At 38.8% G+C, this 12,052-nt stretch overlaps 1 protein-coding gene across 1 annotated transcript; it reads right to left on the reverse strand.

Annotated features, from left to right (window-relative positions):
- Positions 1 to 2,753: 2,753 nt before the first annotated feature.
- On the reverse strand, positions 2,754 to 10,590 carry Dph1 (diphthamide biosynthesis 1). Its single transcript, XM_067114486.1, has 5 exons — positions 10,347 to 10,590; positions 7,328 to 7,482; positions 4,077 to 4,846; positions 3,736 to 3,901; positions 2,754 to 3,107 (listed from the first exon to the last, which is right to left on the reverse strand). The coding sequence occupies exons 3-5, from the start codon at positions 4,826 to 4,828 to the stop codon at positions 2,763 to 2,765; spliced, it is 1,263 nt and encodes a 420-aa protein (XP_066970587.1). The 5' UTR covers positions 4,829 to 4,846; positions 7,328 to 7,482; positions 10,347 to 10,590; the 3' UTR covers positions 2,754 to 2,762.
- Between the last annotated feature and the right edge of the window lie 1,462 nt (positions 10,591 to 12,052).

A 12,052-nucleotide genomic window follows, 5' to 3' on the forward strand; every position in this document is an offset into this window, starting at 1 on the left:
GGAATACTCTCTATCCAACACAGAACAGCAAACAAAAATTTAAACAAAAAATAAATTATGAAAATTAGAATAAAAAATTGTACAAAAACAATTTGCAACACCTAAACTGTGTCCAATACAGGGAAAGTCACATCCAGTTTCCCCTCCCCATTCCCTTCCATTAGAGTCCAAGCAGGCTATTAATCATCATCGTCGAGTGTGTTCTTGGCTCCAATGCAAATGGGGGGGGGGGAACTCACGGTTTGTGAATGACACAGAGTGGGGTAAGAGGCAACTACCCCGGAGAGGAGAGGCTCCTTACACTTTTTAAGGTTGAGAAGAGTCAGGATCTAGAAGAGAGGAGACAGTGGATGATGAATATCAACTAGAAATGGTTTACAGAAAGAAATCTGCAGAAAACTCTGTTACTTCACCAACATCTCTTCATCTAGCTGTTTTTCATATATCTACACCTCTGTCTTTGTTTCTTAAGTATTTTAAGGAGATAAACCTAAGAACAAGGGCTGAGTCTCCAGTAGAGTGTCCCAAAGGGAGAGTGGGTCACGTGCCTTGTAGATTCCTCCTTGAAATGAGTCATGTAAAACCTGACAAAAGGAGCGCATAAGCAGTGGAAGGTTTACTCCAGGAAGGATCTCTCCCTACAACTTTCTTAGTAAGCCTCTTTCTCCCCCTTCCCCCTTTTACTTCTGGGACAACACCCCCAAAAGAAAGCAATGATCGTACAGAATATTGAAGGCCCAGAGGGAAAAAGATCTTGACCAGGGCAAATACTCTTCAAGAAAAATTCCTAATTTGGCACGAGGATTACCTGATAAAACTCCAGCAACTACAAACAGAATTACTGGTTGGTGCATGGGTCCGACATCCAAAGTGGAATTGTGCATGTTCAGTTTACTATGATCACCACCCCAGAAGTTGGATGAGCAGTGCAAAGGCTCTCCAAACACTTCCCAACCACCAGTAAGAACTAGGCAGGGTTAGAAGAGAAGAGTCCCTCAGAAGACCAAGTGGAGCTCAGATAAAGAGGACAAGGCTGCATGCGGTAATCAGTGCACTGCTTCCAGCCTTCCAACGTCTCATCATCTCCAAAGTCTCTGGTAGATAGTCTCAAGGAAGGGAACTACAGTGAACCTTCCTTGGAAGTCTAACTGAATACCGGTCATGAGCTCTTGTGACTAATCCACAGCTTCTCCCACTGCTGGTGGCCGCCCTTCAGTAACCTGAAGACTGAGAAAGGAGAGAACAAAAGGACAGCAAAATGGGATCTTAACACTCCTCTGGCCAGTACTGAACAATCCACACCTTCAGAAGAAGGAAGTATGAGATTCAAAACTGAAAATGTTATGAATCATGATATGATGGCCATAAGTGGAACTGGTAAAAGAAAACAGGCTCCCAAAGCAAGAAAACATAAATAAATAGTAGTTCAGGTATCCCTGACTACTGAACAAACACTAAACAAAAGTCATAAATGTTATATATAATTGTTACTCAGGTATCCCTAATTTACTGAACAACCACTAGGTCAAAGGTAATATTTAAATAATTAACACATGGCTTCAAAACCAAGACAAGTTCCTTGACCAGAGCAGCAGGGGAGACGTCTAGAACCTAGTTGTCACCATCAACTGCCTTGTTAATAATCTTCACAGGCTTCAAAAACCAAACTAACTGTGACTAACCATATAGCCTTATAAAAGAAGAAAGTTTGTAACCTCCTTGGAACAAGTGATAGTTAATGGAAATAGTAAGACAAGAGACCACTAGGAAGGCTGAGAAAAATTCATGGAAAAGGGCATGTGTAGACCTGGGCCAGATGGAAATTTAAGCAGAAACCAAACAAGATGGAAAAAACTAGAGGGAACTATTTATGCACAACTCCATTAAGGGAAAGAATATCCTTAATCTGTTAACAATCATGAACACTGAACAATCTGTATCATCCATACACTCTTTCATGTAGCCATTCTTACTGTATGGTAATCAACTAACAAGCTACTACAGTTGTACTGTACTGTGTCAGCTGCCTGTCATTACTAATCATCAGCTGCTGCTAATCCTTGTCAATTGTCTATTGGTTACAATCCTTGTGCTGTTGTTTACTGTAAACATGTCATCAGGCCATTACTGATCACAAATTCTTTCAATTGCAGTTGTCTTCTAATCACCATTCTTGGGAAGATCACTGCCACAATGTGCCCAAAATAGGGATTATGATCATTCCAGATTCACTGCCAACTGATATCAGCAATAAGGAATAAAGTTAAAAATTATACCATAATTAGAATCACACAAAATCCGTATGTAAAAGTGATAATGGTAAAGGGGAGACAAAGAAGGATTGGACATGTCATAGGCACAACCCCCAGAATACTGAGTTACAGTGTCAGCTTGGCTCCAGTGGGCATACAAAGAGTTGGAAGATCCAGACCTACCTGGATGAGAACTATGCAAGAAGAAGCTGGGGATTTGTGTAAGATTAAATACAGGAAAGAGATGAGCAGCAAAACTTCACCAAGGCCGTTTGTGCCATACGATGTTGGAGGTGATGACGTAACTATAGTTTGTACTAGGTGTGAACACATGGAAATGACCATCTTAAATATACATAATTTTAAATATGTACAGAAAACTATATGTACAGGCACATTCTTGAGCCCATATGTCTGCACCATGTCACACAACAAAATGTTGCCTGAAACCATGATTCTTAAAGAATCTTTTTACCTAGTGTTCTGAATCAAATAACTTAGTCTAATTGATTAAACTTTAATTTTTGACTCACACTTCGGTCCTTTGCATCCAGTTTTCCTTGTAAATCCACATGGACAAGGTGGTTTATGATTCGGTGTCCACTCACCTAAACTTTCATTTGCATAAAAATCCATAGGATAATTTTTAACATGCCACTCTGCATGCTTCAGGGCAACAGTTGCTTCATAAGGTGTAAGAAGCGGCTTTGAAAAGGATGCACCCCAGTCTATGGAGAGTCTTGGACAAGCCACCTGAATCCAGACATCCACATCTTTCATGGCATTTAGTTTAGCTGGGAAGATTTCTGACATCAGGACAATAACAAGATCTTTTCCTGCAACTTCTAGCTGTTTCTGTTGCAAAACAAAAAAAAATTATAAAAATAATAATAATAATAATAATCAATAAATAAAACCACATATGAAACACCACACTAAATAAGTAACTGACATCTCTAGAAAAATACTGTTCTAAATCTGAAGTACAGTGAATGCCCCGTATTCGCGGGGGATGCGTCCCACACCCCCAGCAAATAGCTAAAATCCGCGAATACTTAAAACCCCTCTAAAAACACTTAGAACTGCCCATTTTGATAGATTAAACACAAAAAACCCTGTAAAAATGCATGTACCCGAGTATTTTAATAGTTTTATCACAAAAAGTGCATTTATTCATGAAAATTATATGAAAATACAGTAATTAGTGAATATTTCTCAGTGAAAAATACCGCAAATGGGCGAATTTTCCGCGAATAGTGGCTAGATATGTTCCATAGAGAAACCCGCAAATGCGTGAGTCCGCGAATCATGAGAACGCGAATACGGGGGGTTTACTGTAGTGGTAATAGTATTTTTACTGTGAACAATTCATCAAAATGGCTTAAAATTTCTCCAACTGTCCCAACCATCATATTTAAATCATGGATTATATACAGTATAAACATATACAAAATAAATCATACAGACAATGAAAGAAACTTACTTTTAGATTTTCCATGACTTTGTTATTCCCTTGTCTGCCAAGTGTTCCGAGTATTAAGCCCCATTTATTGGATTCACTTGCTTTATCAATGGCCTCTTTACGTATCTTTTTCATTAGAGGCTGATCATAATACTCCCGTGAAAGAACCTTAGAATATGGGTTATATCTGAAAGAGAATACAAATTTTTAATCATTTACAGGATTATTCTATCATAATGCAAAACTCCACAATTTTCAAGAGATACAGAAATAAATGTTTGACTCACAAAAATCTACAAAGAGAAATCAAAAGATTACGGGCAATGAAACATACAAAGCTTAAAATATAAAACTATACTTACAAATACGTTGGAATATCAGGATTAGAAATCATGATGGACTCCAAATGAAAGCGACCATCGCCTAGAGCAATGATTGTATGCCCTTCTGGTACTGGGGGTGACGTACAACCAAGTACCTCTCCAGGTGACAGAGGTCGACACTGAGGAACGCAAACACTATAACCACAACTTTTTAGGTCCTGAGCCACTTTCTGTAAAGAGCTAACAAACTGGATAATAGACACTAATGCTAGAGGAACATCAGTAGTAAAAACAGCTTTGATGCTTTCAAGAAGGTGGACAGTATCAAACTGAATATCAACAAACACATAAAGACAAGGAATGGAGCTTGTTTGGTCTATTGGAACCAGACAGGAATGCCCATAGTGAACCATAAAGTCTGCCCCCACAGCACGAGCAGTAAAATCGTCTACACAACACGCTCCGTATGTGACGTCTCCCATTATAGTCGTATCAGCACCAGTCCATGATTCAATGATATCTGCAATTGTAGTTGCAAACAGCAATAAACCCTCTGGAAACTGAAGGGCCACATGTTTAGAATTTGCTTGTCGAATTCGCCAGATTGTCTTGGGAATTTCAAAATTGTAATTTTGTGGTAGTACATCCATGGCCATCTTAAGTTTAGGATCATTTTCAATCTCTGCAGGAACTCCTCTGATAATATGGCTTGCTGGACGGAACACTTTTTTCTCTTTTTTCGATGCAATCACTACTTCTTTACCAGAACCTTCTTCGGTTGTCTCTTGCATTTTAAGATCCTTTTTGCTCTGAAAAAAATCCAGTGACATATTATTTTACAAAATTATTCTAAATTTTATTATTCTGCAATATTTTACAAGAGCAACAGTATTATGCTTGACAATACTACACAGCTACTTGAAAACATTAAACTTGAATAGAGCTTCATGAATGAAGCATCTGCCAAAACCACTCAAACTAATACAAGTGACAAATCAAAGCTGCTCAACTTTAACTTCAGCAACTCTCAATAAGGTATAGAGATTACTGTTGGCATTTTACATATGCAACTGGTAAGGTTTGGGAAGGAAAGTGTGGTTAGGATAGTTTTGTTCATTAAAAATCAGTCACTCAAAGGTGGAGTCCCTGTGCTGGGTAAAGAGGCTAAGCATCCAAACTTGTCAAGGAACTCATCTATAGAAAGCATGTTTGTAAAGCCTGGTAAAGTTGGGAATACGTGGATAGGATGGCTTTGCCTTACTGAGATGAAAGCCAAGGTCGATGCATGTGTATGAATGGTCAATGTTGAATTTACAGAACGAGAAGTAAGAGTGTCCTGGTTTGTGTACTGGCAGACCAAATGACATTTTGAGCAGAAAGGAAACATAAACTGTCATATTATTTCTTTTCACTTTAAATGTTTAATTAGGAATTGCAGTGTAATAGAAAAAGTGTAAATCCAGGGGATGATATAATTATGTCACATCACCTGATGACTCTGGAGCAGAGGTAAAAATGTAAACCAACGATATTAGAGGTTTTCATTCCATTTTCTTCTTCACATAGTGTAATCTTTTATCCTCTATATATTTTCTGGAAATGCAAAGACGAACAATGTCCAGTATAATTCTGTTGGCTTCCTTTTCAGACTTGTTCATTTGGCTACTTTTCCTCTTAAATCACCGCAATTCAAAATCTCCATAATACTCAAACATGGAATTAATTTTACCACCTCAAATATTTAGATTTCTTTAACAGCAACAGCAAATTTATTTAATTTAGATTTCATCTGTTTCAAGTTTTATATTCATTTTCATTACAGTATGCACATGCATGAATTGCCTGGTTTGGCCTAGCTAGCTTATGTAGGCTATATCTTGTCAAAAGTCACGTTAAAATCACTTCTGAACATCTGTTTAAATGCAATGTACACAACCTTGGTGGCAAACTGGCTTTTGTATCTGTATAATTATCAAATCTGAAAAAACCTTGACAGGAATGCTATCTACCCACTTTGGGCTCACACTACCAAGTCTACTCTGTACTGTATGTCTATTTCAATGTACAGTGCTGTAATACACACGACCTTGGTTACACATTAGTTTTTGAATTTCACATTTCCCATTTACAACAAAACCTCACCCAGACCTGTGCAGAACTTTTCTGTAGAATTACCCCTGTACTTAAACCCTTGACGGGAATGCTATCTACCCTCTTTGGGCCCACACTACAAAGTCTATTCATCCCACATCAAATGGAGTGGAATATGGGATTTAGGCCATATGTTAAGCACTGAGACCCATGAGGTCATTCTGGGCTGGCCAGTCAAGTAACATTGCTGTAACCAAGTTTTTATATTTTTGTTCTAGTTCCAGCTTTCCATGAGGGGATTTTCTCTAAATCCTGACTTCGCTAGGTTGCTGATGCATTATTTCTAAGCAAGAGCGCCTCACGGCCTGTTACCTCGGCAACTGATTTTTCGGAACCTGTGAATGTCAGCGGGACACCAACTTTGCCATAAAAAAAAAAAGCTATAAAAAACGCAATGAAAATAGCTTCTTATGTATTTGATATTTGTAATAAAATAACTGCTGTCTATGGAGGCGAAAAAAAAAACAAAGGAAAATTACCAACGGTGAGCGAGACACTTGGGAATCGGGGTTTTGGGTAGGGGAAGTAACGGACGGGTATACGCTGTCCGTAATGTACGTAATTTCAGACACAAAGGTAAACGATGTCCACAACTTTTGTAATTCCCGATTTACTGACCCACCACTCTACATACAAAAGGCTGACCTGCCACTCTACATACAAAAGGCTACAACATTCCTGTAGTCTACCCTAATGTACCTAAGGACACCACTAGCCTAAGTTACTGTGTACCTACATAAGAAAAAGTACCCGCTATTGACAGACTGACCCGCCACTCTACATTATACACAGCTATATTATGCGTGTCGCGTTGTTCCGATCATGGGGACTGGGGACTAAAGATCTGTTCAGACGCGGGCTTCGTCACTGGCTGTGACCTAACCACGCAGACCAAAATCCAACCTAATCTAGAATATTGTAACCTGACCTAACCAAACACAACCCAACCTAACCTTACTTAGGGTAGCGTGCCCTGACCTGGCTGGGGGGCTTCACCCTCCTGGACCCCGCGCTGTTGTAACCCAGTAATAACTCGAACACGTGGAACGGCCTAGGCTACCCCTTAACGGTAGTAGGTCCAAATCATCATTATTCATTAGGCAATGTTAACTGCAAAGAAAGAGTACTGCACGGCTTACCTTACTCAATATTGCTGCTGTCCGACCACAAGGGTACCAGCCTCGGCTTCTTCGAAGTGATCAGGAGTTCACTGAATTGGAAGTACTGGGTCCGGGTCTGGGTCTTATTGTTTTTGGCCGGAAAAGTAAATAAGAGACGGGGCGTCAAGCGGCTTCTGAGTGGATAGACACATTTTATTAAATCCAGAAACCCCCAAAATGGACACTGAACGGATTCTAAATATCGCTCAGCAGTTAAATTTGTCAGTGGACACAATGTTAGGGAACACAGTTTTATTGTGACACTACATCTCGGTGGTCAAAGACGAAAAGAAAGGGTGACTGTGAGTCAGGGTGTAGGTCTATGAATCATATCAATCAGACAATCTGACTGGTTAGATATACTGTATTTAATCCATGGCCCGAGGGAATGACCTGGATCAATGGGGAATACGGCTGGATGGAGCTAAATTTCCACGATCAGGTCGGGGCGACGTACGGCGGCAGCCTTAGGAACTATAGGGTGAGTGGAGCACTGCACTACAGCCATCTTAAGAACTACGGGAGAGCGGTGCTGCGTGGCACCGTTCACGTCAACTGGGTACTTAGAAAAAGTTACGTTCCACTGGAAAAATTGTCTATCCCCTAATTCATGCAAACTGGCCAGGTAAGTTACCTTTTTGGGTAGATTTCGGTAGATTTCAGAACACCGAACAATTTTTATTCTATGCAATTTTTCATTTGGAGTCATTGTTAATGAGCTATAGGCGCATCCCGAGGACATACAAAAAAACCATGATATTAGGGTAAATGCTCGGAGCATGAGACACTGCGACATTCCTCCGCTGTTTGGACACTTCCAGAAAATGCATTCGAATGCGTCCCCATCAGCATCAGTGAGACTTGTGCCCCCTCTACACAACACACCAAGACTTCTGCTAACTATCAAAGTAACAGTTTTCTCCTGAATTATGAAATAATGGCATATTTCCGATTAAACAGAGGTTCATTAAGATTTAGCCGTGCGCGGTGCTAACTTACCAGCCATGACACTCTCGAAACTTTTACTTAAAGCACTTTAAAAGTGGACGAGTGACGCCATCTCGATATTTGCCGAGTCACTTATGTAAACAAACTGCCCATTTCCTTTATTAAATTTGCAAAATATTTGTACTCATAGATGTAGACACTTTTCCTTGACATCAGTGGTAAACGCTGGCGTTTTTGGGGATTGGATGGGGAACACTAGCAAATTTAAATAACTATGTAGCTAAACACCAGAATAAGGTTATAAATTGAGTACTGTAAATATATTACATGTTCATTATAATTCATTTGAAAATATTTGTTGTTGGAGCAAACCAGATTCCTGAGACAAATTTCAACGCTATTGCTGTGAACATTACTATGTAGTTACTTTTTGCGTTTTCCTAATTTTTTTATTTATTAATATATATTACATACAGTGTAATATACGTACCACATACACAGTGTAAGTTTTGTCAAATATAATGGTGTTTTAAGTAATAATTTTGGATTTAAAATCTTTATTTCAGTCCTGTATTTTGACGTCATGGCATCTTGACTCTCGTACCAGTTCTAAATAAATTGTCATACTCAACTTTCTTTGCATTTTACCAAACTGGTAACACTCATATGTACACATTACATGTCTCAGAAGTATACATAGTATGTACTTAAATAAATGAAAAGTCCTAACAACAAAATACTACATTTCTATCGTAAACAGTTCACTTATGCGTCATTGCTCTCAGATGTTTGTGGCAGCCAGATGTACAATAAGGATGGAAAACTGTTTCCGCCACAGTTTTGCTACTTTTAAAGTACTGTAAACAAACATTCTCACATATTTTAAGTGGTATTTTGAGTGAATTAAGGACAAAATGTGCATAATTACAATCAAATAAGCACTGTGGAGCTTCAGTTGTGATGTCAATAAGGATAAAACCATGGATTATAGGTAAAAATGCATTTCAATTCAACCATATGACAGACGGGAATTCCATGTCTCATATTTTCACTAGTATCGGCAACAAAACGTTGTTTTATCGTGCTGATTACAACTAAAATCTTGAGTGATATCTATAAACATTACATATATACGCAATTAGTGTCAGTACACCGTTGAATGAACAATGGGAAGGAAGTGTCAAATCCCATTCATTTTTGCACAGTCTTTGGGAAGATTCCACATTGAATTCAAAATTGCCTTCAACACCTATTTTACGAAGACTTCACATGCTTATTTTAGCTCGTATGGCAGTTTCCTATAGTTCACTTTGTTAATGAAGCTTCAATCTTTTCAAAGGTTTTCTTAAAGGTTTAATTTTTTTTGTTATTTCTCCAATTAAATATCGAGTGAAAAGTGAAAATTCTGCCGTTATTTTTCGGAAGACTCCAGCCACCTGCCACTTTATAATTTATATTTTTCTTGGGTAAAACACATCAAAACAAAAAATTTCTTCTCAATACATAACCTTCACAAATGCTTAATAACAGAGAAAAATAATTAATAAATTTACCACCTATAAGGCATGACAATACCGGCCACCCATCCCCTCCATAGCTTGCCCTATTATTCCTAGCCATTTTTACATGAAAAACTCAAAATGGTTTTTCATGCAAAAATGGCTGGTTCCAAAAAAATTACCAGTTCTGCCACCCATGTGTCTCAATCCCGATCATTTACCCTATGCAATTTTTCATTTGGAGTCATTGTTAATGAGCTATACGCATGTCCAGAGGATAGACATGAAACCCATAATAAACACAAAAAATTATAAAATACAAAAACGGGTAATGGTTCCACTACAAATGACAGCTCAACTCCAGGCTACAGCCGCCAGGCTACAAAAGAAACGTCTAGGCTAAACATTCTCGAACCAAAAATCGATCTGGAAACATTGAAATCAAAGTCCACGAGTGAAAATTGGGTAGATCTAAGCAGTAGCTCCGAGGCGGAGATTTCCTTCTAGCTTGACTTTTTCTACAGTTTTTTGGTTGCTAATTATAGATTTACCTTCAATTTTTGTCGCACTAATGTAATTAACCCCTGAAGTCCATCCAAGGGGTTTCCATACGCGATCTTCACAAGACAAGAGCACGCGTACGTCTGTTTGGAACGGTTCGTATCCTGTCCGGCAAGTGCAATAACTTGTAAACGTATGGGTACCGCACCCTGCCGGGCCAGTACTAAACACGGCGAAGGGACATTCCATTTGGCCAACAACAAACAAATGCACTGCCAGTATCAGAAGCCCTAAAAGTGTAGAAAAACTAGTTTCCAAGGTAAAACAGGCGCAGAGATAATACCAGAGTTAGAGTTACCAAAAACTTTTGCAGCGGTAGAACTAATCATTCTTCCGAGTATCCTCCGCCAAAAGGTAAGTAGTTCTACCTAAACAGCGCGACCAACGACGAAATGCCCTTCTACCTTCCTAACTTTTCCAAACAGCTTTTTGGGTGCTAATTGCATGAATTTACTCATGGACTTAGGAGTTTTTTGGCGCTCGAGTGTGAAAATTAACCTGCAATTAACCCGTCTCTGAAGTCCATCCAACAAGAAAATTACATCCCATCGGTCGACTCTTTACAAGACAAGAGCATTTTGGCTATGTCTGTTTCCGGATGACTTTGGATATGGGTTCATATCCCTGGTTTAATTTCTCCGGCAAGAGCGATATTTTTGATTCAGGACAACGAAAATCGGGGCCAGGACAATCCCCAAATTTGGAAAGAGGCCAGTACTAAACACGGCGGGATTGAAGGGACATTCCAAGTTTACCAGACCGATCCGCCGACAACAGACAGATGCAGATTGTTGAAACCTTTAAATCACCATTTCAAAACACACTTAACATCAATCACACATTACAGTATCAGAACCCTTGAAAAAGTGTAAAACCCAATTGTATTAAAAAACGTTACTAACTAATGCGCTTTAAAGCTTTTCTGGAATTAATTATATAGAATTACCATAAAATTGTTCCCGAAACACAAAATCACAGCCAAAATAAGGTCCTGTTAATCAATTAAAGCCAAAACAAAGTACGGATTTTTAGAAGATTGACATAACTCAATTTCCACTTTCTCTAGCCTACACGCCGTCCTGTGAGGAACGTTAGTTTTGAGGTAACAATGTAAACAATGGCTCGGTTTCATGCAAAATGCAATTTCAGTGGCTAAACCTTTCCATTAAACCTCAAATTACTTATAAAATAGTCCATCCAGCAAGGGGTTTTGAGACTCACAAGACAAGAGCATGGCTAGTCGCGGACACGTCCATAAATTGACGATACGGCGAAGGTACATTCCATTTGGGGACAGATGCACCTAAATAAAATTGGCTTGAAAAGGAGAGTCCAGAGCTAATACACGAATTCTGGCGCAAAATCACCAAAAAATAAGTCTCAAATTTAGCATTGAAACTTCATCCATTCAGGTCTTTCATGCAAATGCCATTTTTGGATAAACACAGCTGTGTATTGAAACTCCAGTCGCGGACACGGACGATACGCATCAAGTATTGGCTTTGGCATCGATCCATTCAGACTTTCACATTGACTTTTAACGTTTATTTTGTTTCCATTTCAATTAATATTTTAAATAAAATTTGGAATAATTCACTCTAAAAGTCGAATTAATAGCTTGACCTCGCACATGAAGGCGATTAACATTTCACATTGCGCATTTATCTCTCGTTATTTAGCCATCGTCTTCGAACAA

Source organism: Macrobrachium rosenbergii, chromosome 13, assembly GCF_040412425.1.
Source record: "Macrobrachium rosenbergii isolate ZJJX-2024 chromosome 13, ASM4041242v1, whole genome shotgun sequence".
Classification (NCBI taxonomy): domain Eukaryota; kingdom Metazoa; phylum Arthropoda; class Malacostraca; order Decapoda; family Palaemonidae; genus Macrobrachium; species Macrobrachium rosenbergii.

What these genes read in the sequence shown, in the direction of transcription:
- Dph1 (XM_067114486.1), bottom strand. Translation starts at nt 4,828, where the DNA reads ATGCAAGAGACAACCGAAGAAGGTTCTGGTAAAGAAGTAGTGATTGCA. An exon ending in CCTGATATTCCAACGTATTT is followed by an intron (nt 3,902 to 4,076) that starts GTAAGTATAGTT and finishes ATTCTCTTTCAG; the next exon opens with ATATAACCCATATTCTAAGG. An exon ending in AAGTCATGGAAAATCTAAAA is followed by an intron (nt 3,108 to 3,735) that starts GTAAGTTTCTTT and finishes GTTTTGCAACAG; the next exon opens with AAACAGCTAGAAGTTGCAGG.